At 41.3% G+C, this 26,640-nt stretch overlaps 1 protein-coding gene across 1 annotated transcript in view; it reads right to left on the reverse strand.

Moving 5' to 3' along the window:
- The window catches only part of LMBRD1 (LMBR1 domain containing 1), a 263,866-nt gene that overhangs the window by 57,277 nt on the left and 179,949 nt on the right, over nt 1-26,640 (reverse strand). Inside the window, exons 11-14 of the mRNA XM_040428628.1 lie at nt 13,666-13,768; nt 11,682-11,786; nt 8,955-9,104; nt 7,162-7,225 (exon numbers count right to left, since the gene is read on the reverse strand). Coding sequence (XP_040284562.1) covers nt 7,162-7,225; nt 8,955-9,104; nt 11,682-11,786; nt 13,666-13,768 — 422 coding nt within the window. The remainder of the gene's footprint in view (nt 1-7,161; nt 7,226-8,954; nt 9,105-11,681; nt 11,787-13,665; nt 13,769-26,640) is intronic.

Consider the following 26,640-nt stretch of genomic DNA (forward strand, 5'->3'; position numbering starts at 1 on the left):
ATACCATTTCTGTTCTTTTTGCGGACCGTATACGGAACTATTGATTTCAAAGGGTCCGCAAAAAAACGGAAGGTACTCCATGTGCATTTCATTTCCACATTTCAGTTCCGAAAAAAAAAATAGAACATGTCCTATTATTGTCCGCATTATGGACAAGAATAGTACTGTTCTATTAGGGGACAGCTGTTACGTTCCGCAAAATACAGAATGCACGCGGCTGTCATCTGTAATTTCTGCGGATCGCAAAATACATACGGTCGTTTGCAAGAGGCTTTAGTTCTCCCTGTACTTAAAAGGGGTTATCCCATGATTAATGTAAAAAAGGAAAATCAGACATCATATAGTACATGACAATCTCTAACAAAGCTAGAACCAACCCTGTACCTCACATGGATCTAGAGATCCCCCATTCATTTCTCTGCTAGATTTATATCAAGCTGGCGGCTCAGGGGAGTGTCTTTTCTACTGCAGCTCAGGGGATGTGTCCATGATCTACCTATCACAGCTCAGGAGGCAGTTCAAGGATAAAACTGAGCATGTGCGGCCTACTCAGTGAGCTGGACAAAGAAATAAGAAAAAGAACAAACAGCAGGTGGCAATATACAGATACATGTTATTAAAGAACTTAGTGGCTGTGCAAAATTTTAATTACATGCAAATACAAAAGTATTCAGATCTAGGTGCTGGTCTTAAAAATGTAGTATACAAATCTACAAATTTGTTCATATTTGATAGTATTCTTGCTTAAACGATGATTGTTGACTGTGTTCAGACAGGTCTAGTCATAGTGAATATCCGCGATAGGCCACACAAAGCACATTTACATTACCAAATTCATTACTTTCCCCCTGGCGTTTTAGTTTCTGTTTGTGAGATCCGTTCAGGGCTCTCACAAGCGGTCCAAAACAGATCAGTTTTGCGCTAATGCATTCTGAATGGATAAGGATCCGCTCAGAATGCATCAGTTTGCCTCCGTTCCGCCTCCATTCCGCTCTAGAGGCAGACACCAAAACGCTGCTTGCTATGTTTTGGCGTTCGCCTGACGATGCAGAGGCAAACGGATCCGCATTGACACACAATGTAAGTCAATGGGGACGGATCCGTTTTTACTGACACAATCTAGCACAATCGAAAACTAATCCGTCCCCCATTGACTTTCAATGGTGTTCAAGACGGATCAGTTTTGGCAATGTTAAAGATGATATAAACGGATCCGTTCTGAACGGATGCATGCGGTTGTATTATCGGTGCGGATCAGTCTGTGCAGAGCCATGACGGATCCGCACCAAACGCGAGTGTGAAAGTAGCCTAACATGTTTGCATCAATGATTTCACAAGCGTTGAATTAGCGTTTTAGTAATATTGATCTTTCGTCACACACATTCACATTACACGATTATCGTCTATTAGTCGACCGTATACTCGTCTAAATGAACCTTTAAACTGCTGCCCAAACTGTGTGCATTCAAATTAAAGGGGTTGTCCGGGTTCAGAGCTGAACCCGGACATACCCATAATTTCACCCAGGCAGCCCTCGTGACAATCATGCAGGGCAAAGGCATTTTGTGGAGTTTCGGTGACATATCGGGCTCTCCTTCGGGCTGGCAGGCGGAGGCTTCTGCCCAGCAGTGAGCCCGGTGATGTCACTGGTACTGAAGGGCAGGCTTTAGCGCTGCCCTAGCCTGTAAAATGGCTAGGGCAGCGCTAAAGCCCGCCCATCAGAACCGGTGAAGTCACCGAACACACTGCTGGGTGAAGCTTCCTCCCAGCAGTGTATTATTGTAAATAAAAGATCCCTATAGTAAATAAAAGAGCATGAACTGCTCTGATGCTCAAGTCAGGAGGGGCTGCCTGGATGAAATTATGGGTATGTCCGGGTTCAGAGCTGAACCCGGACAACCCCTTTAAGATTGGCCTTTCCTACTTGAACAAACACAGCTTGGGTAAATGGGAAGGGGACTAATACAGCAATGTTCACCAATGTGCTTGATGTTGGTATCTCTTCCACATTTTATATCCTCACAACATACATACACAATTTTATATGCACCCCATAAACACAGAATAAACTCTTAAGTGGGGGTGTGTCAGGAAAATCTGTGTCAGCAACCAGGTGGTCTCATTGCTCAAGTCTTCAGCTGTAGGCCACACTGGCCCTTATATGGAGAATCCAGCCAGAAGGCCAGGCAATATTTCAAGTATCACCTTTCTCTATCTTTGTATACTCATATTTTTCAGATCATAGTAAAAATCTATTTTTGGTTGATGTCTTTGGCCACAAGGCTACATGACACTGACCAAACAACTTTAAGCTTTTAGTAGTATTCATTACCGCTTTTTGCCCTTTCAGAGAACTCCACCAAAGGGCATAAATTTTTTAAAAATGTTAATTTCTTCATAGGTACACCTGCATCTATACTTTATACCTCCTGCTCTGTATTCACCATGAATTTGTATTCTGCAAAGTCAGACCTGAGTGAAATTATCTGCACCTCACTTTCTATAAATTCCTCTTTTTATTGTCTTGGCATAGAGGATTTTGTAATAAAAGATCTGAGCAGGGAGCAGATTAATGCACAAACTATACCTCCGAGAAGGTTAGGGATTTATAACAGGATGAATAGAAATTTTGTTATCAATTAGTACACACTTCAACATGAGTCAAAACGAGGGCAGCCTATAATAATACCACTTTGCCTAAAGGAAGAGGAAAAGTGAACACATTTAAAAAGGACTAAATGCTAGGACAAAAAGGCAAGAAAGAAAATACTAAGATAAATATTTCCATGTGTATTTCAGCTTCTGACAAAAGTCTGGACAAAAAAATAAAAAAATATTGACAAAGGCCTAATTGAGTAGGCCGAAACATTGCTTGGGGATTAAAGTTTGGGGTCTTCACCCTTTAACGCTATTCTGGAGTGCTGCCTTGTTCTTTGGACGTATTTATAGTGGAGGAGAAGCCTGCCTTCCTAGAGGAAATATATATATATATATTAAATATTTTTACTTACAGTACCTGGTATAAAAAGTTGAGCAAGTTAATAAATACATTGCATTTTTTTTATATTATATTGATTGAGTTAAAGGGGTTCTGCAGCCTTGCAGTCTTTGAGCTTGGACTCCCATATTGTTGAATGGATTAGGCAGTGGCTGAGGGTTGTAGTCAATGGTGTATATTCAGACCATGGTCTTGTTACCAGTGGGGTACCTCAGGGATCTGTTCTGGGACCCATATTGTTTAATATCTTTATCAGCGAAATTGCAGAAGGCCTCGATGTTAAGGTGTGTCTTTTTGCTGATGACACAAAGATTTGTAACAGGGTTGATGTTCCTGGAGGGATACACCAAATGAAAAAGGATTAGGAAAACTAGAGGAATGGTCAAAAATCTGGCAACTAAAATTTAATGTTAAGTGCAAGATAATGCACCTGGGACGTAAAAACCCAAGAGCAGAATATAAAATCAGTGATACAGTCCTAACCTCAGTATCTGAGGAAAGGGATTTAGGGGTCATTATTTCAGAAGACTTAAAGGTAGGCAGACAATGTCATAGAGCAGCAGGAAATGCTAGCAGAATGCTTGGGTGTATAGGGCGAGGCATTACCAGTAGAAAGAGGGAGGTGCTCATGCCGCTCTACAGAGCACTAGTGAGACCACATTTGGAGTATTGTGCGCAGTACTGGAGACCATATCTTCAGAAGGATATTGATACTTTAGAGAGAGTTCAGAGACGAGCTACTAAACTGGTACATGGATTGCAGGATAAAACTTACCAGGAAAGATTAAAGGACCTTAACATGTATAGCTTGGAAGAAAGACGAGACAGAGGGGATATGATAGAAACTTTTAAATACATAAAGGGAATCAAGGTAAAAGAGGAGAGAATATTTAAAAGAAGAAAAACTGCTACAAGAGGACATAGTTTTAAATTGGAGGGGAAAAGGTTTAAAAGTAATATCAGGAAGTACTACTTTACTGAGAGAGAGTAGTGGATGCATGGAATAGCCTTCCTGCAGAAGTGGTAGCTGCAAATACAGTGAAGGAGTTTAAGCATGCATGGGATAGGCATAAGGCCATCCGTCATATAAGATAGGGCCAAGGGCTATCCATAGTATTCAGTATATTGGGCAGACTAGATGGGCCAAATGGTTCTTATCTGCCGACACATTCTATGTTTCTATGTTTATCATCAATATCTGATCAGCGGGGGTATTGATATTGAAGTGCAGTGTATATACAGGTACTCGCGTCACTTGAATGGAGCGAGTACTTGTAATAACACTAAGCCACCACTACAGGGGAGACGACACGTAGTGTAATGAAGAGGAAGTTTGAATGGAGTGCTGCCTACTCTTCAAACAGCTGATCGGCAGGGGTGCTGGGTGTCGGCCCCCAACGATCAGATACTGATAACCTATCCTGAGGATAGGCGATCAATATAAACAGGCTGCACAACCTTTTTAACGTCTGTATAATAGTTCAGAGCGAATCACAGATCTAAAATCTCCTAACATTCACTGGTTGCTCTTCTGATTTTAAAGGATTTATACTGTGATTAATTTAACAAATGCAATTGAGAAATCATATACAGTAGTTCATGACAATCTCTTTCTAACAAAGACAAAACCAGCCCTGTATCCCATATGGACCCAGAGCCCTTCCCCCATTCATTGCTCCAATTGCTCTGCTAGATCTGTTTCTAGCTGGCAGATCAGGGAGTAGTGTTCTATTTCTAGATGTGACTGAGCACGTGCGGCCACCTCAGTAGGTGAACAGAAAAATAAGGAAAAAAAAACAAACTGCAATATACAGATATTTTACTGAATAACTCAGTGGCTAAACTAATTTTTTAATTACATAATTACAAACATATGCAGATCCAGGTGCAGAGTTGATTTTTTTTTAAATGAGACAAAACCTCTTAAAATTTGCGTTGTTTCTTATACCAAATACTGTATGGCAAATCATACAGTAGGAGGAAAAAAAAATTAAAAAAATTACTGTCCTACTGCATTATAGAAGCTCAGCTAAGGGTACTTTCACACTAGCGTTTTTCTTTTCCGGTTTTGAGTTCCGTCACAGGGGCTCAATACCAGGAAAAAACTGATCAGTTTTATCCCCATGCATTCTGAATGGAGAGCAATCCGTTCAGGATGCATTAGTTCAGTCCCTCTTAGGTTTTTTGGCCGGAGAAAATACCACAGCATGCTGCAGTTTTCTCTCCGGCCAAAAATCCTGAACACTTGCCGGAATTAATTTCCATTAAAATGTATTAGTGCCAGATCCGGCATTAAAATTTCCGCATTGACAGATCCGTTCTTCCGGTCCGCGCATGAGCAGACCTTTGAATCTGTGAAAAAAAATAATTCCGGATGACAACTGGAAAGACTGATCCGGTATTGCAATGCATTTGTCAGACGGATTCGCATCCGGATCCGTCTGACAAATGCATCCGTTTGTGTCCAGATTGCCGGATCTGCCTGCCAGAATCCTCTGCCGCAAGTGTGAAAGTACCCTAAGCTGTACGGAACTGACTACAAGCTTGTTGTCTGTTTCTAATGACAACCAGCAGAACTGTCAGGGAACTGATAAACTGATGAACTGTAACTTAGGATATGTACAAGATAAGTAACACAAATTTTTATCAAAACTTAGCAAATACATTTACTATAATGAGCACATATCAGCTGTCAGGAGTTCAGAGATGGGGCAACAGATCAAGCCGTCAGCCGCTCCCTGATGGATTCAATGTGAGGCGAAAGCTATAGTTTCTAAATTTACTGAAACTAATAAGTGTAGAGAGAAAAAAAAAAGGTTTAAAAAATTTAATAAAATACTAATGGAAAAAAAAATAAAAAAGCCCAAAATGAGTAGCATGTAATGATAAATATTGTCCCAAAGGTCTCCATAGCATTTAAAGGGGGTAAATCAGTTTTTTTTTAAGTTATTGCCACGGGACAGGGGATAACTATTCAATCACAAGAACAAGGGCCTTATACTTACTTAGTTGAGCCCCCACAATTGAACAGAGCAGCCAGTCGGGCCTGCACGAGGCCGCTTTATTCATTTCTATAAAAAAGTTCAGGAGATAGCCGAGTGGTGTACTCGACAATCTCTGGAACCATAGAAAGGAAAAAAGCGCTCGAGCGCTTGCCCAGCTGGTCTCTCCATTCATTTTTGGGGCTACACAGGGTAGGGGGCCCCTGATCTCATGATTGGTAGGGGTCCCTGCGGTAAGACCCCCAATAATATCACCTATCCTGTAGATATGGGATGATATAGTATATATGGGATATAGTAATTATTTTAAACATATTTAAATCTTGGATATACCTAGAGTGCAATATTTGGTATAAAAGCTAGATGGCTACAGAAGGGACGTCATGTACTGTATCTAGAGAAAGCATTCTTCTGTTTTGGTTTTCCCGCCTAGAGTACCCCAATTGCGTCCAGATGCATACTATGAAGGTATATACGTCGTCACTCTTTGCTAAACCACAACGCATTCCTATTGGATCATTTGTATTTTTAGGTTGTACGGGTGACACCCAGGGCTTTGCTAACAAAGTGAGGGTCTTCTGCCGTTTGGAGAGGTGGAGGAAGGCTCAAATACCACCATGAGTCATGTCTTCTCATTCTTTTACCCTTAGACTAAATTTTAAGATTTGGAGCATTGCAGACAACTTGGTTAGACCCTTGTTTAGAGATCATGCAAAATTCTACCATGCCAAGGATTACGCACTATAACCAGAATGCTCCTTTAAGTAAATATACCATTTAGGCCTCATGCACACGACCGTTCAGTTTTTTTGCAGTCCGCCATTTGCGGAACGGGCGGCCATCAATATAAATGCCTATTCTTGTCCGCAAAGCGCGGACAAGAATAGGACATGTTATATTTTTTTAGCGGGGCCGCGGAATGGAGTAACGGATGCGGACAGCACACAGAGTGCTGTCAACATCTTTTGCGGCCCCATTGAAGTAAATGGGTCCGCATCCGAGCCGCCAAAACGGCGGCTCAGATGCGGACCCAAACAACGGCCATGTACATGAGGCTTTACCTGTATATCTACAAAACTTTCAATATGTAAGAAATAATAGCAGTCAAATTTCATAAACCATGTGTCTATCACAAGAAACTAATAATGAAAAGCAACTTACCATCAGGGGCATTAGCATCACAGTTTATGGATGCAGAGCTAGACGAGTTTCCTGTATTATAACCCTAAAAGAAAAATATACAGGGGAAAAAAAAAACTCTTTACTTAACAGAAATACTATACAGAGGTCAAAATATCAACCCATAAAACATGTACCATTTTTATTCATATCACCAAAAATGCAGATAAAGGATCATAAATATACACCATTTAGACAAAGACCCCTAGCTTATGTTAGCAAATGTATTTTCTGAAAAGCAGAGCAATATTTACCTGCTAGATCCTGATAACCTCATTTATATAAAACAGCCTGCAGATGTACTGTATACCGTCATTTACCCTCATTTACAGACATTTGGAGTGCAAGTAAAATCTCTCAAAAGACACATTGAAGTCTAAAAAAAATGTAACCCAGAAAGGTTTCCTCACTTAGCACACTCTCACCTCCCAAGGATAATAATCATTATCAAGTACAGACATTTTTTTAGTAAAAGGCACAAAAGTACATAGGGCCAGGGTAGAGTAGGTGTGAAAATTGGTGGCCATTGTGAGTAATAGTTTGGCGTAACATATTATGCCTGACAAGAACATCTTAACATCTGGCATCTGTAAGAACATCTGTCAACAGATTTGTAGCTAGGAAACTGGCTGACCTGTTGCATGTGCGCTTGGCAGCTAAAGGAATATGTGTTGGTCCCATGTTCATATGTGTGCACATTGCTGAGAAAAATTATGTTTTAATATATTCAAAAGAGCAACGGGGGCGTTGCTCCTGACGAAGCCTACGTGTCGAAACACGTGTCGAGGTTGAGGCATTTTAGGGATTCTTTGACACCATGAGCAGCAGCAATACGGGTATGTAATGAGAGACTCAGTGTGGGTTAGACTGGCGGTATTAGTTATCATTAGTAGTCATCAGCCATTAGTTATATTATTATACAGCCGCAGTCCTACTATTCACCTGGGTTTCAATGAGGAGGATGCCAGGATACCGTAGTTTGGATTATTAGGTTCGATTTTTTTTGGGGATATGGTATTGTCATCACTACCTATTACTCATTTTATTTTCATCCGACTCTCCAACACTTTTGCAACTGTGGCTGCTCAGGGTGCAATTTCCCTCAAGTGCGATTCTCCGCATTGTTGAGCCCTATTTTAGAGGCTCGTTTCTTCATGTCCTATGCCTTCTGACCAACATTAATATTTATTCTTCTAGGTTATCTAATAAAATTAATTATTTTTATACAAAGAGCATCCTCGTGTTTTGGTGTTTATTCATGCTTTTTTCTGAGGATTGATGCGCTGTAATTGTGGGTTGTTGTAGGTTTAACCTAGATGGGCACGCCATTGCCATAAAAAAAATAATAATAAGAGCACTACATGCTGAAATGCAGCTTCTAGCCCTGCCCCCAGCCACGATAAACCATACATCAAAACCACCATTATGGAAAGGGGACATAATAAAACAAATATAGATACACTATTTTAATTGTATGTTGTCCTATTAAAAAAAAAAAAAAAAAAATTTTTAAATAAAAAACAAAAACACTAAAATAAAAATGACAAATGAAGCACAATGCATCACTGAAAAAAAGGCGCAAAAATGATTTACATAACTGAACAGAAAAGAATATACTATATGTTCTGGCTTTCACAGACTCGTGTGCTAAAAAAAATAGAAAATGTGCCTGGTTAGGAGGAGGGGGGGTCTGGAACTGGTTAAGAAAGGGTTGATTGTCATTATTGGTCACAGGAATGCCACAAGAATAACTCAAACTAAAAAGCAGATCTTACCTTCACCAGATATTTTTGGCTTCCATACATGACATATTGTGGGGCCAGGCTGTAAATCATGTAGCTAGTGTGAAGGACGATTAACAAGAGAATCATGCAGAGAAAGAGAAGAGCTTGAGGTCTCGTCCGCTCCCTTCTAATCTTGTACAACTGTTAACATGACACAAGGATTTTAACAATGTTAAAAGCAGAAAGAATATTATTTCACCTTCTCCACTTTCCTGCCCAAAGCTACAGTGACCATGGTCGTTTAGTGCGACAACGCGTGCATCAAACATCTGTTTGTCATTATGTAGATATTAAAAAAGAGCAGTTATTTTCCTATAGGTAAAAATTGAATATATAATATATAAATGTATGCTATGTGGAAAAACAAAACAAACAAAAAAAAAAAACTCTGAACCTTTTCTCAACACATACATTTTAAAAATGTTTTTCTTTATTATTTCATTTGGCTGCCACCGCGACGTTTTGTGAAGGACATTTTAGAAGTGATTAAGTAGCATAAAGTTGTTATTATTTTATCTAGCCCGAAGCAGTCATTATTTCAAAGCCGAAGAACTAGTCTTTATGTAATAACAGTGTCTAGAGCTTTAATTACAATAAAATAGAACAAAAACACCTGACTGTGGGGTCAGTCTACAAAGTTTGTTTGTAGGTGGGTTCACTGGATCAGCAGGGGCAAGCCTGATACACATGGGTTTGCATGAGCTGTATATACAAAATGGCAGAGTATTGTTAGTTGGGTAAGGACGCTTTCACATGTGAGTGTTTCATCAGTGATTTCCATCAGTTATTGTGAGCCAAAACCAGGTGCAGGTCCAAAACACAGAACGAACGCAAATGTTTCCGTTAGACCTTATTTCTGTATAGACTCCGCTTCTGGTTTTGGTTCACAATCACTGATAGAAATCACTAATCAAACACTGATGTGTGAAAGCAGCCCAACTTCAGCGTTTATAGGGGTAAGTTAGACTAAACCAATTATCACTAATCTATTGCATAGGTGATGTTAAATCGTGATGGCCCAACTTTTGGGATCCCCACAGATTAATAGAATGGGGGGCTGTCCCCACCTACCCCAGTTGTTTGATCGTGGAAAGCATGTGCATCGCTGCTACATTCAAAGTCTATGAAACAGCCAAACACAGCAAGGACGCCCTCCCAATGTAATGTGATCAACTATCTAGTAGATGGGTGGCACTGCCCCGAATGCCCTTTAAATATTAAAGGGTGTATTAGAAGGGGAGTTTTTCTGCCCGATGATCGCTAACGAGCATTCATATGAACGCTCATTAGCGATCATCTGGCAGCAATTCACATATATAGCCTATGTAGGCCTACATAATGTTAAGAGGTTGCTATACATGCAGGGAAACCATTGTTAGTCTACTCTATAACTGTATTCCAGGCATAAATAGCAAATGTAGACAATTTTACATTTATCCAACATCCTATACTAAAACATAAGATCACTGCCGCCACAACAGAGCCATACGCGGGGCCGCCATAACAGAGCCATACGCGGGGCCGCAAAGCCATTTTTGGTTGCTGATTTTCACTCATAAAATAATCCAGTGCCCATCTGCTCTGCCTGTTCGTATCCCTTAAAGTTGAGAGAAAGCAGCACAGAAAGTATAAGCAGCTGTAGATATGGGTCAGTCTTCTCATACAGGCTGATGTGTGTATATAATGTGTTATATATATATATATACACACACACACGTCTGTCCTTGTGTCCCTGCTGCTCGATACACAGTGATGGTGCCAATACCTCCTCCTGCAGAACCCTGGTCACTGCGGTGCTGCCTCCATCCGTCTCACATCACTTCCCCCAGATGCTTGCTCTGTCTGTGTGCCGAGCCTGTGCCACGCTCTCTCACTAACAGACCCACAAATGCCTGCCCTGCCGGTCGCCACCAACTTTTACCACTTTAAATCTCTGCTTAACACTACAAGAGAGAGTCTGCTTACCCAGCTGCTCAACTTCAACTCTTTCACAAATAGCGTGCCCTCCACAGGCATCAGAAGGGCATGGCATCAAACAGTATTTCACTGAAAGTGGCCAGCCAGCAGCCTTCCCGCTGACTTCTTTGAGTATGGAGCTTTTTAATCAGACGCTTTGGGCACCAGCAAGTATTTTTGTGCTGCCCTCGTAGTTCACATTGCGCAGGGAAAGCTTGAGGCGTATTAGTACTCCTCAGACTTTTTTCAAAGCGAAATAGCGCCTCTACAGGAATCTAAGCCGCTTGTACAGGCGCTACTGCAGAGCTAAAAGGTGAGACATGTAAAGAAGCAATACAACTGAATGTGGTGGAGGACAAGGATAAGAATACAAAGGTTTCTGGAATACTAGACACTTTAATCTCATACAGCTGCATCAATCACTAAATTAAATTAAATCAAGATTAGATTAAATCCAGGGTCCATATAAAGAATTCATTCACTTTAGAATATGATAGGGGTCATCACTGCCACCACTGTTTCCCCATGGGGAGTTAAATGCAGTGCCTAAAGGATTAAATAGCATAAATCAGTGGTGTCTTTGATCTCCACTGTTAGCTTAGCTTGGACTGGAGGGCATACTACTGCTGGAGATTGACACTAGGATTATAGCATCCGATCTCCATTACAGCTGCCACCTGGGCCCTACTATTGTGTCCTACCATCACTGAGACATTCCTAAACTTCACTCCCAATCTTCTGTGCACTGAAACATGTACTTACCCGTACCCAGAAGAACCATATACCCATATTTCTGATGCCGGCCATTGATGTAAAGAAAAAATACATTATGATAACTGTAATCAGGATATAATCAAGAGGGAAAACCTAAAAGAAAGAAAAGTAATTTAGATAATGCACCAAATTTCTTGAAATACATATTAATATATATTATGTTCCCACTCTTAGTAAAATATAGTAAAGATATTCACCTTAATACGTCTACTATGTAACACCAGGTTAGTTTCCAGTCTAACAATGATTTAAAATAAAAATAAAGCCCAATTAAAAAAGGCTCACAGAGGCTACTTTTGTCTAGTGTACGTCTTGGTGAGCGACCGATGACTGCTAGATATGATTTTATGATGCACTCAAAGACATTTTGTACAGATGACTTTGAGAGGGCGGTATCAGGATCAGCAGGATGGTCTTTTAAACTAATTGCCCACTTGCTAGTCCATTCTGGCCTAGCTGTTAGGAAATGTTTGGAGCAGTGCTTACGTGAGGGTGCACATAGTGTACAGGCTGCAGATGGTCCAGAAAGACCACCAGCAGAGAGGGCTGTTTGATTCACTGACTAGCAGTTACCAGAGTTTTGTTGTCCACCATCCAGGCACATATGGCACCTTCATTAAACACCCGTTTCTGCCCAGACCATTTCCAGGAGCTTTGCAGAAGGAAATTTCATGTTATGGTGCCCATTATGTGTCCTGTCATTGACCACCAACCACTATTGCCTTTGTATGCAGTGGTGTCGTGAACGAGAAACCTTAACTGCAACATCTGTGGGCAAATGTGCCACACCATATGAAACCTGTTCATGCCCAACCGTATCTCAACTTGCATCTAGGTTAGAGGCAGCCCAACAGGGTACTAGAGCCTCCATTCAATTCTACTTTTTTATCCAATAAACGTATACTTTTGCTCTAATACTGCGATCATATTTTTTTTTTTTTTTACTTATGTGGGATAACTCCTTTTAGGAGAGTAGGAAAAGACTGCAAAACTTGATTACACACATGGTCTGTATGAAGTCCAAACCATTTAGCTCTGACCACTGAGGCCTCTCCCGATCATGGGTGTTCTTCAATTTGCGTGAAGTGGCGGTCACATATGTGTTCTGCTGCTCCATGTAGCGATATAGAGCTGCCAAAGATAGCTGAGGGCTAGTATTCGGCTATCTCCTGCAGTCCAATAGAGTTGAATCAAAAGACAGCGGGCATGTGTCTCTGGTGGTCTATTCAAATGGTAGAACAGAAGGCCACCCATTCCCATGACTGGTGGAGGCCCTAGCTGTCGGACCCGCACCGATCAGACACTTTTCCCCTATACTGTGGACAAAGGATAACCCTTTAAGTTGCTACCTAGATACAAAGTTGATTCATACATTTTATGGTAAAATGACCTTCGATAATATTGAATGAGAGAGCAGGCACCACAAATAAATACCACAAGAAGAATGCATCCCATGTATATAATAGCCAACACAAAAGGATGTAAATATGAAATTGGAGCACACCAAAGCATACAATGTATACAAATAAATGTATTGAATCTAAGAGACTCTAAGACCTCGTTCACATCTCCGTCAAGCAGATTCGGCACAAATACTGGCTGTTGGCCGTCAAAAAGACGTTGCATGAAACAGTTTTTGTAGGGCCGAAACCCAGCATTTATGCCGGAAAGCAGGACCGCATTACAGTCAATGGAAGTTCGGCGGCAGACTAGAGAATCTTGCAATGCCGGATCAGTTGAAATCCGGCAGGATGTTCTCCACCGAAAAACAGCTTAACAGATCTGCTTGGCAGAGATGTTAACAAGGCCTAAAAGAAACTACAGACAATTAAAAAACACTAAAGTGCTTTTCTATTGTCTATAGGTTGTCTTTGAGAGTCTCTTGCATTCTATAAACTGATTTGTATGCTTTGGTGTGCTTCAATTTGATGTATCCTTCTTTTTGTATGAATGTTGAGAATATATTACTAACCCGCTGAAGAACTGGAAGAAGAATATTCAATGGGTTTGTTATGTTTGTACCAAAGAGAACAAATCCAGTATTGATGCCAGCAGAATGGAGAGCTTTGTCAAGACTAAAAATAAATAAAAGCGACACATTAAAAAATAATCATAGTAAATGTTATCTCATTAATAGTAAAAGGAATTTGTTTCCAAACTTTGGTGGAGATTTATCAAACTGGTGAAAAGTAGAACTGGCTTAGTTGCCCATAGCAACCAATGAGATTCCACCTTTCATTTTCCAAAGGAGCTGTGAAAAATGAAAGGTGGAATCTGATTGGTTTCTAGGGGCAACTAAGCCAGTTCTACTTTACACCAGTTTGATAAATCTCCCCATTTGTCTTTTTGGTGTCCCTGCACTTTGACACTGGCAGCACTAATAGGATAATGTCCCACTGTGCAGGGACACCCCCCCCCCCCCCAACTGGCAACACCCATTTGTACATTTATACATAAACTTCTAGCAAGAATAGTAGAGGAACAGCACAACTGTATGTGGTATTGTCCTGATATGTTAATGTTTCTGTTGAATTTCTTGATTTGCTTATTTTTAAAAACTCATGAATAAAGAATTAAAAAAATATTAATCTAAAATCAAGAATATAATATTTCACTGGAGGATATAAGATACTGAATACACTGTAGTGTTAAGGTGGAAAACACCTTTAGGAGCTAAAAATGGGCGTATTACACATATTAGAAGTACAGCATCAGCTTTTTAATGTTTGCTTTTCAGCAAGATGGAAAAAAAGGCACTTGGTTGCTATGGTTTCATTAATTTTTATTATTGGTGCATCACTTCTTGTAAGTGTCCCATAATGTCCCTAAATGCTTATTGTATATACAGACTCTGTGCAAAACAAGACCGTGCTTTCAAAATTGTAATATGCTTTAGCAACTTTTTGGTAGCTGCAGGACATGTTCAGGTTAAAGACGCATAATCATGGCACATTAAGTCTGGATGATATTTCCTGCCTGCCAAATGAGACTATAAAGAGCTTTTCCACGTACAATTTATACTCATTATGATGGATGGGCCATACTAACCCTTTCACTCCCAGAGGTATTTCAAACGCCTCAGGCCCCCTCAAGTGTGGCTTTCGGAAATATTCTGATTCTCTTCAGTGGGTGTTTAGTGATTAAGAATACGAGCAGAAAGTTCAAACTTCCAACATCATTACTCAGAACATATTTAAAACGTATCGGGCATGAAGTTAAAGCACCATGTAAAATTAATTTATTTTTGGCCTAGGTGGTATAATATTTTCTGATGGAAAGTGATAAAAGTAGTAGACTCAATTATCAAAGACACTTTACGGTTTATTTGTTAATAAACTACATACTTACATATTTGTATGTGTGTGTGTAGGTCTATATAAAAATATCTCTCTCCCTCTCTAGTGAGTGTGTGTGTGTGTGTGTGTATACCGTTGTTGTGCGAATTTTATTATGAGGACATTTTATCTTAGGATGTGTGTGTGTTTTTATAGATTGTCATCTGTCTCCCTGTGTCTGATTTAGCCAAGGAGCGCTCTAGCAGAGGGTACTTTGGCTGAATCGGGACCAGTGGTAAAACAGTCAGTATGAAAACCTTCTCATGGGCTTGGAGACATATCTGCTTTTAAGACATGCATATCTGCCTTGTCGATATACTAGTACCGTATACTGACAATAGCCGTAGCAATGTCTCGCAGATAATTTCAAGCCTATAGGAACCAGTAGAATGATCTTCACTAGATACTGGTCACTTTGAGCAGTATTGAATGAGGTCCATGCTGACAGCGATGGGGGGTGGGCGGCCACCTGGCTGATCGGACAATGAACATGACTCATCCTTCCTTATGGGGTGTGTGCATTGTCTGCCCAGCCACATTGATTGCCCCGCCCTGTCCTTTGACATCACTTCCTGTATGTCATCACTTCCTGTATCCTTGTCTTGGGCCAGCCCCTTTTACACCTTTTGTTAGTAAATAAAAGACTCAGACTGAGCAGGGAGGGGAGGAGTTGCTCAGAATTTTCAATCAAGATGGTAACACATGTGTCTGTCTCTGACTGCGGCTGAGGGAAGGGGGACTTGCCTTTTTCCTTACACAAACTTTGATGCGAGCTGATTACAACTATTAATATTTTCTACAACAGATGGCGAGCTCAGTAAGGAGGTAATTTTTTTCCCCGTTATCAGCAGAACTTAAAGGAGACACAGCTTAATTTTCAAAAAGCAAAATAGGCCAGCATAAGGTAATATTCTTTTCCTTACTCTCATTTTTGAGAAAGTTTTGCTCTTTGTGAACTGTAATCTGTGTACTCCAATCTGCTGACATCAGAAAGAAATCTATTTAAAGAACCTTTTGGTGTATGTGGTTGTTATCTGCTGCGTCAAAGGGTGTAAGGATAAGGTAAGAGTTTTTCCCTTGTGTAATTTTTGGTGGATCTGAGTTGATTGTACAGAGATTGTATGATGAGCAGTACAGGGTCTTAACTTTTATGTTACTGTGATTTTGTAAGAGGCAATTATGACCATGTGCTTGTCGACCATCTTTAAGTTTATGTCGACTATCTTAGTTAGTTTACTATGGAAAGCGATCTGATTGTTTTTGCCTGAAATGTTAGTTTTGTCGAATAGTTATCTTGTCTTTTTGTAACCTTTCTATGTACAGTTTGATTTTGTTTTGATAAGTTTTGTGCTGGATATCAGTTGAGTGTTCGGTTATGGGATAGCTCAGTGACCAGTCTGATACAGGAATCATTGTGTGCGCATTAGTGGCAGTTTAGTGGTGAAATCGTCCTATAGTTGATGATTCTGCTTAATGTTTGTATATCTGTGGCTGTTACACTGAATTGTAGACTTGTTTGGCATAATTAATACGGGTACTACAGTGTAGAAAGGTTCTGTGCCAAAAGTATTGGGACAACTCCTAGAAATTGGTACTAGTGTTTTGTTTTTTGTAGCAACCATTGTGGTGTTTGTTTTTTGTGCAATGGAAAGTATTTTTAAAGAAGTAGCAAAGTTGAAGGACACGGCGGCCATTCTTCAGGCTATGCAGGGATCTACTGATCCATGGCTGCAGGCTCAGAATTGTGTAGCAAACCTGATCGGTACTAAAAAATGGCGCAAAAGGAAAGGCAAGTATGCTCCGATTTTTGTTGCTGGGTGGATAGCGGATAATATCAGGAGTCTTGTAGGCTGAAGCTGAGCTTGGAAGGAGAAGTGGAAGATTTAAAAGTGGAAATTGTTAAATTGAGAACTCTTGTCCAGCAGGCAACTGAAGCTAGCGCTGATTATGAATGTACTGTGAGGTGTAATACTGAGCTGTGCAAGGAAAATGAATGTTTATCTGAAAGCCTGACGCATGCACAGGGTGCTGTAAGGGAATTGCCAGAGTCATTGAAACAACCGTTGGAGAGTAATGTGTCTGGGATTAGAGGAAATGTATGGGCTGTTAGCATGGAGAAGTCTGAGGATTGTGGTTTAGATAGTGGAACCGACTCAGGGATGGAGATGGACAATGTGTCTGACCCTGGAGTTGGACGTATTAACACAAGGCCAGAAGATTCCTCAGATGAGTCCGTGGTAAGTGGACTCAATACAGATAGTAGTGTGGGATCTAGTCATGCTATGATGGTTAATGTTGTGCGCCAAGTCATATCGACAAGGTATTATGCAGGGAGGCGAACTATCCTTTGTTTTGCATGCAGGGAATACGGGCACATTGTACGATATTGTAACGTTGCTAATGGCAACAGACACAGGTATGTTAAGTACCCCAGAACCACACCTAGAAGTGAAGTGGTTTATTCAGCAAGGTGGGGTAATGGTCCCAGACATGCTTCTTTGCAAAGGCAGAGAACCCAGGGACAGCCAAGGTCTAGGAAAAAACGGTTTTGGGACCTTGAAATGTTAAATCCTGCTTCTCTGGTATGAATCTGAAGCTGTTTGGGGCTGGGCAAATTAACATTTCAATGACTGGGTGGGTAGAAATTCTCCTGTACGGTTTCAGGAGAACCCTCAAAGACATTGATTTGTTAATTCAGTCCTATACAATTGTATGTGTTCCTAAGGTTTTATTGTTGTAATCAAGTTTTTTTCCTTTTTTATTTTTCAGTTATTCTTGTCTATTTTCGTTTGGGTATTTCTTTGATTAATTTACATTTACATTTTTCTTCTTTTACTAACCCATTTTTATTTTTTAGGTTTTCATATTTTGGTGCTTTTCTCTTTTTTCTCTTTCTTTCCCTCTCTTTTCTCTGTAGATTTGGTTAGGAGTACTGGGGGTCTCATGATATTGTGTGGGAACTACTGTCTGAATTCAAGGGTTGCTGCTGAGTGAGAGGTTTTTGATCAGTCACTGCAAAAAGGGCTTCGTGTGCTGTTCAGCTTGACTATATAGAATCATATCGGCAAAGGAAAGTGAGTTGATGAGCATTTTTTTAAGGAGACAAGGTGATCTATATATCACCTGGGCATACCAATAGCTGTGTGAGTAACCCCATTCCCCACAGGAGTAGTGTGTGTTTGTTTCCTGTGCACCCCTTGTCCCCACAGAAGGTACTGTGTGTTCTCTGTGCACCCTTTTTCCACTCCAGGTCAATTGGAAGCCCTATCCTGTGGTCAGGTCACTATTCAGAGCCAAAACCGAGGCTGGTATATCTCATCAGGAGACTCAGAGGGCCGCCGTGTGTCGGCGAGAGCCCTTTTCCTCACACTGATTACTCCTTTTCCTGAGGTCTAACTAGGGTGAACGGAGTCCGTGTGTAGGTGCCAGAAACCCAAGGGCACCTCAGAGGCGAACGAAGGGTAGTAACAGCCGCCCAGCGTGTGTCGCAGGGCAGTCCTAGCGTAGGTCGCGGGACACTGGAGATGGACGCATCTACTTTTAGAAGGCTCGAGCATGAGTTTAGGGAAACTTAGGGAACAGAAGGGTACCACTTCTGACTATAGGACAGCCAAGCAGTACATGAAATCCATCTATGGAGGAGGAGTTGTTAAGCCCCTCAAAGATTGGCACCAAGGGACTGTAGGCTCAGAGTGGACCATCCCCAAAGAAGGGACCTTTGAGGTCTGGATTGGGAAAAAGTTTGTCCGTAAATTCCCCACTAGACTCCAAAGCCATGGTTCCCTCCAGAAAGCAGAACTGTGGCTGCACGAATCCATCAATCTCCAGCAACAGGGCATTCCCAGACAGTGCGAACTAACACTGTCATGTACTCCTGTCCCGCTAAGACTGCAGAGTCCAAGAGAAGCGCTTTTCTCTTTCTCTCTCTCTCATCCCTCCCTCATCTCTCCATCTAACCTTGAGACGATGCACCATGTTTAATCCAGCTTCTCTTCGTCCTGGTTTTAAGGACGATGAGAAGGGGGGAAAGTGGTGCAGAAAACAACAACGATCTTCAAACTTTCTAAGCTCTCAAATGTCAATCAATTTCAAAACCATCAGAACTGCCTTTTTCTTTGCTGGTACTTGTATCCTATTTTTGCAAAGAAGGTAAAAATCACGGCCGATCCATGGCCTGAATGTTCCGCTGTAACCCTTTTATTCCATCAGGTATGCCCCCAGGCAGCCACACGGGTTATCACCCGATGTCCACCACTGGGTTCGGGAGTTTCTCCCGGACCCAGACTCAATAACCAGTGTTCATTCTAGCCAACCAGGTGATTGGGTCGTGCTAAAGAAACATCAGAGGACGGGACTAGAGCCAAGATATCTTGGGCCATTCCAGGTGCTGCTGATGACGCGAACCTCTATGAAGTTCGACGGACAAGACAACTGGATCCACACCGGTCACTGCAAGAAGCTGCTCAACTAAGTCAAAGAATGCAGAGTATCACTTTTGTTTATTTGTTACAAGGAGGCATTTGTTGATAGACGATACATTCCTAGAGGGTAATATTAATATTAGCTCTGGCTTCTGCTCCTCGCTTGTTAATCCTGTATGGGTGTCCGGGCAGCTAGGCGACCCGTAGATGTGGGATCCTCCAGTTGTGAGGAAGGTATATGGTTATGCCTGGCTAGCAGACACCATTGACAAGGGTCAGGCCCATACTGACAGGAGCAGGACAGAGGCGGAGCTATGACTAGTGAGGGTCAGAATCCTTTTTAAAGCTTTGGGAGGTCTTGGGGCTCACTGGTTTTCCATTGGATCCGGGCGAAAGGAAATAGGACATATACTTATGTTTTTTTGTTTCCATTCCTTCTATACGCCGGAGTGAGATGTTCCTGATGTCTAATCGACTGAGTTACCGAAGCCCGAACAGACAAGACGCCCTGAAGACCAAACCATGGACCAGATGCAGAGGATCCCAAACCAGCCGACGACCAACGCGAAACGCCACCCCCTAAGTCACCTCCCGAAGAAAAGAAGCTACGTGTCAAGATTGACTTACTATTTTTCCATCATCTGTTTTGTTTTATGGATTCAGGACTTTTCGTAGACAAGACAGTTTTTTTTTTCAAAGAAGAAGATCGAGATTCTTCGAGGGACACTGGGGAGCATATGACAAAGAGGAGGGACTGTTGTGCAAATTTTATTATGCAGACATTTTATCTTAGGATGTGTGTGTGTTTTTATAGATTGTCATCTGTCTCTCTGTGTCTGATTTTGCCAAGGAGCGTTCTAGCAGAGGGTACTTTGGCTGAATCGGGACCAGTGGTAAAACAGTCAGTATGAAAACCTTCTCATGGGCTTGGAAACATATCTGCTTTTAAGACATGCATATCTGCCTTGTCGGTATACTAGTACAGTATACTGACAATAGCCGTAGCAATGTCTCGCAGATAATTTCAAGCCTATAGGAACCAGTAGAATGATCTTTATTAGATACTGATCACCCTTGAGCAGTATTGAATGAGGTCCATGCTGACAGTGATGGGGGGTGGGCGGCCACCTGGCTGATCAGACAATGGACATGACTCATCCTTCCTTATACAGGGATGGGGTGTGTGCATTGTCTGCCCAGCCACATTGATTGCCCCGCCCTGTCCTTTGACATGTCATCACTTCCTGTATCCTTGTCTTGGGCCAGCCCCTTTTACACCTTTTGTTAGTAAATAAAAGACTCAGACTGAGCAGGGAGGGGAGAAGTTGCTCAGAATTTTCAATCAAGATGGTAACACGTGTCTGTCTCTGACTGCGGCTGAGGGAAAGGGGACTTGCCTTTTTCCTTACACAAACTTTGATGCGAGCTGATTACAACTATTAATATTTTCTACAACACCGTATATATAATATTGAATGCAAAAGTTTGGGCACCCCTGGTCAAAATTACTGTCACTGTGAACTGTTAAGCATGTTGGAGATTAGATAAACTCCAAAAGGCATAAACTTAAAAGATTAAACACACTTTTCAACATTTTAAGCAATATCAATGTATTATTCTGGTTCTACAATTGTAGAGCGAAAAAAAAAAAGGAAAATAGTGTCTTGCAAAAGTATGGGAACACAGCTAAAAATAATTTTTTAATAGGTAAATCTACTTTCAATTTGTGTTGGTCATCTAATAAAACTTATCTCTAAATTACTAAGAGGTCATAAACACGTATTTAAGCCACATTCTTATCAGTAAAATAAGAACTGAGCTATGATGTTTAAGGTCAGAGATCAAAGATAAGGAGCCATTAGGAGAGCTGGCTGATGGAGCAGAAAGTAAATTCAGACTCTGCTACTACAGCATCTCAGCCCTGTACAGAAAAAAAAGGGCTCCATATTTTTAATAAAGACCAATTAAGAAAATGATTTTAGTTCAGAATTAGTACAATGCAATAACATAAATAAATAAAATGCCCCCAAAAGGTGTCCATAGCCTTTAAAGAGGACCTTTCATCGGTCCAAACATTGTGAACTAAGTATCATGACATATACAGCGGCGCCCAGGGATCTCACTGCACTTCCTATTATCCCTGGGCGCCGCTCAGTTCTCCCGTTATGTCCTCCGGTATGTTCGGGGACTTGGTTATAGTAGGAGGAGACTGCCCTTGTTCTGATGGGCGTCTCCTTCTCCTAGGCTGTAGCGCTGGCCAATCGCATCGCAGAGCTCACAGCCTGGGAGAAAAAACCTCCCAGGCTGTGAGCTCTGCGCTGCGATTGGCCAGCGCTACAGCCTAGGAGAAGGAGACGTCCAGCAGAACAAGGGCAGACTCCGCCTACTATAACCAAGTCCCCTAAGTCTCTGCCTACTATAACCAAGTCCCCGAACATACTGGAGGACATAACGGGAGAACGGAGCGGCGCCAAGGGATAATAGTAAGTGCAGTGAGATCCCTGGGCGCCGCTGTATATGTCATGATACTTAGCTCACAATGTTTGGACCGATGAAAGGTCCTCTTTAAGGTTTGTTCACAATCATTGATAGGAAAGGCTAGGTGATGCTAATTTCAATGCTTTATAAAAACCCAGGCTTCTCTAACCTTATTTCAAAGTTAGGGCGAGCACTCAACACCTGGACCGTAATAGTTTGATACATAAAATTTAATTAAATCACAATAACAATAGTACACCGCGTATGTAATCAATAAAATCCACAAATACCTAAAAAGTACATAGACATAAAATACTGAATACCATAAACGAAGTGGGGGTCCCTTAGTATCCGAAATCCTTAATGTACATATATCTAAACCACAATTGCAATATAAAACCTGGGGCTGCTAAGGATAGCAGATAGTGGCGCACTGGTAGTATATTTCCAAGTCCTATGCGTGTGTAGATATAGCAATCAGGTTGTAGATCTCAGATGGCTGCACTAAAGTCCAGTGCGCACACTGAGGTTGCTGGAAGTAACAAATACTAGTACGCTATTGATATCTTCCCAAGTTCAATATATATTAAATAGCAATGAAATTGTACACTGTTGCGCACTGGTAGTTGGCGGTAGATTCAAACACGTTTCTACTTGCGCACACTGAGGTTGCTGGAAATAACAAATACTTGTACGCTATTGATATCTTCCCAAGTTCAATATGTATTAAATACCAGTGAGATTGTACATTGTTGCGCACTGATAGTTGGCGGTAGATTCAAACACGTTTCTATTTGCGTGACAGTTCGTACCCTCAAGTACAGATTTGTGCAATAGATATTTGCTTGTTCACATAGATTGCCCGTTACATAAGAGATCTCGACCTGAGTCTTCCTACCTTCCCATCGGTACGCCTCGGAAATACCTCTATGGATGTACACAGTAGATGGGCGGCGTGGGACGCTCTCAGGCTCTCGCTTGTAGTTCCTGTCGTTTGTTAGTCCCAAATCTCGCGGTATCTCAAACGTGATCTCTATCCGGGCGTCGGGGAGCAAAATTGGTAGATTCTATGCTCTGCGTGTTAGAAATCCAACTTCATCTGTTAAGATATAGTTTGCATGGCCATGCTTAAGGTGCGGAGGTGCTGTTTCAACAGGTGTGCGGCCCACACCTGTTGAAACAGCACCTCCGCACCTTAAGCATGGCCATGCAAACTATATCTTAACAGATGAAGTTGGATTTCTAACACGCAGAGCATAGAATCTACCAATTTTGCTCCCCGACGCCCGGATAGAGATCACGTTTGAGATACCGCGAGATTTGGGACTAACAAACGACATGAACTACAAGCGAGAGCCTGAGAGCGTCCCACGCCGCCCATCTACTGTGTACATCCATAGAGGTATTTCCGAGGCGTACCGATGGGAAGGTAGGAAGACTCAGGTCGAGATCTCTTATGTAACGGGCAATCTATGTGAACAAGCAAATATCTATTGCACAAATCTGTACTTGAGGGTACGAACTGTCACGCAAATAGAAACGTGTTTGAATCTACCGCCATCTATCAGTGCGCAACAATGTACAATCTCACTGGTATTTAATACATATTGAACTTGGGAAGATATCAATAGCGTACAAGTATTTGTTATTTCCAGCAACCTCAGTGTGCGCAAGTAGAAACGTGTATGAATCTACCGCCAACTACCAGTGCGCAACAGTGTACAATTTCATTGCTATTTAATATATATTGAACTTGGGAAGATATCAATAGCGTACTAGTATTTGTTACTTCCAGCAACCTCAGTGTGCGCACTGGACTTTAGTGCAGCCATCTGAGATCTACAACCTGATTGCTATATCTACACACGCATAGGACTTGGAAATATACTACCAGTGCGCCACTATCTGCTATCCTTAGCAGCCCCAGGTTTTATATTGCAATTGTGGTTTAGATATATGTACATTAAGGATTTCGGATACTAAGGGACCCCCACTTCGTTTATGGTATTCAGTATTTTATGTCTATGTACTTTTTAGGTATTTGTGGATTTTATTGATTACATACGCGGTGTACTATTGTTATTGTGATTTAATTAAATTTTATGTATCAAACTATTACGGTCCAGGTGTTGAGTGCTCGCCCTAACTTTGAATTTTGTTACAATCACTATTATTATTAGAGGTTGGGTGTTCCTCTTTTGGGGCTAGAAGCACCTGTTCCAGAACCCTGCTTGAAGTGAGCCACCATTTTTGAATTTGTGGATTATATTATTCTCTAACCTTGTCCCAAAAGACCGCAGCCATGGGTTCTTCTAAGCAGCTCCCTAACACTCTGAAAATGAAAATGGTTGAGGCCCACAAAGCTGGAGAAGGTTTAATGAAGATAGCAAAGCATTTTCAGGTTGCCATTTCCTCAGTTCAAAATGTAATTAAGAAATGGCAGTTAACATTAACAGAGGAGCTCAAGAGGCAGTGTGGAAGACCAAGAAAAATTTCAGAGACAGCTGCTCGTAAGATTGCTAGAAAGGCAAATCAGAACCCTCGCTTGACTGCAAAAGACCTTCAGGAAGATTCAGCAGACTCGAGTTGTGGTACATTGTACTACTGTTCAGCAACATCTGCACAAATATGACTTTCATGGAAGAGTCATCAGAAGAAAACCTCTCCTGCATCCTCACCTCAAAATTAATCGCGAGGAAGGCATTTTGGAAACAAGTCCTGTGGACCAATGCGGTTAAAATATAACTCTTTGGCTACAATGAACAAAAGGTATGTTTGGAGAAAACAGGGTATAACAAAATAATAGCAAAGACAGGTGCACTCTGCAGTCTTACTAAACCCTCAAACTGATTTTAAAATTGAGAGATTAGTCAACATGTCCTACGGTGTAGAACATGTCTAAGCCCGGGCACCACGCCAAGGTTTCTCAAGTAGCCCGGGACCTAACACTCTCCTAACTGAGCCGTATGGGCAATACCAGGAGCCAGTGGGCAAATACAGGAGCATGTAATTTGGTCCCGGGCTACTTGAGAAACCTTGGCGTGGTGCCCGGGCTTAGACATGTTCTACACCGTAGGACATGTTGACTAATCTCTCAATTTTAAAATCAGTTTGAGGGTTTAGTAAGACTGCAGAGTGCACCTGTCTTTGCTATTATTTTGTTATATTGTTATATTGTTATATTGATTATGACATCCACACAATTGCTACCTTGTGTAGGATGTCTATTGTGGTACTTGTGGTTCGCTGCGGGCATCCTCCACCGTATGCATTTTTGCTGGGGATCGCCATTAGCAACAGGCCACAAGTGCAGGATTTGCTCCCCTATATATATGCACGACTGCATGTGGGTTTGAGCACCTCCTGCTAATACCACGCTAGTCTTTTCAGTTTGTATATATGGAGAAAACAGGGCACAGAATTTCATGTAAAGACTACCGCCTAAGTATGGGGGTGGATCAATCATGCTTTGTAGTTGTGTTTCAGCCAAAGGCACGGGGAACATTTTAAGGGTAGAGGCAGGGGTGGATTGGGAACTCAAAGTGGCCCTGGAAAAAAATGTAGAAGTGACCTCATGTTGTAGGCAGAGCCAAACTGGCAGAAGAGTGGCCAAGCCAAATAGGTTTTTTTTTTTTTTGTGGGGCAATCTTGGCAGCAGCAGCCTCACACTGGTTTCTACAGTTGAACAGCAAACTAAACTGTAGAAACCAGTGTCAGGCAGCTGCTGCTAAGGCCAATAAGATAATGGGTTGCATCAAAAGGGGCATAGTTGCCCGTGATGAAAACATAGTCCTACCACTTTACAAATCGCTAGTCAGACCACACGGAGTACTGTGTACAGTTATTGTCTCATGTGAACAAGGCAGACATAGAGCTGGAAAAGGTTCAGAGGAGGGCAACTAAAGTAATAACTGGAATGAATGGACTACAGTACCCTGAAAGATTATCAAAATTAGGGTTATTCACTTCAGAAAAAAGATGACTGAAGGGAGATCTAATAACTACGTATAAATATATCAGAGGTCAGTAGAGAGATCTCTCCCATCATTTTTTTATCCCCAAGACTGTGAAGAGGGGACACCCTCTGTGTCTGGAGGAAAGAAGATTACACAAGCATAGAAGAGGATTCTTTACGGTAAGAGCAGTGAGACTATGGAACGCTTTGCCTGGTGGTAATGGTAAATTCACTAAAAGAGTTCAAGAGGGGCCTGGATGTATTTCTGGAGTGTAATAATATTACAAGATATGGTTACTAGAGAGGGGTCGTTTATCCAGGGAGTTATTCTGACTGCCTGATTGGAGTCGGGAAGGAATTTTTTTCCCCTTAAGTGGGGAAAATTGGCTTCTACCTCACAGTTTTTTTTTGCCTTCCTCTAGATCAACTTGCAGGATAAAAGGCTAAACTGGATGGACAAATGTCTTTTTTCAGCCTTATAAACTATGTTACTATGTTAATCTGTATGTTTTCATTGATACCATTTTGGAAAATGCCTTTTTGATAATTTTTTTTATTAATTTTTTTTTTGGGGGGGAAATGAAGCAACAAGAAAGGGTGAATCTGCAGTTTTGATTCCCCCAATTATGGAGTTCACCATATGGAATAAATACGTTGATATTTTTCTATGCAAAAATGACAATGATCTTTATTTTTTATTGTCTATTTTTGTTAGTAATATGGGAAAGGGGCTGACTTGAAATACACATACACACACA

This window comes from Bufo bufo, chromosome 4 (genome assembly GCF_905171765.1).
Source record: "Bufo bufo chromosome 4, aBufBuf1.1, whole genome shotgun sequence".
Taxonomy (NCBI): Eukaryota; Metazoa; Chordata; class Amphibia; order Anura; family Bufonidae; genus Bufo; species Bufo bufo.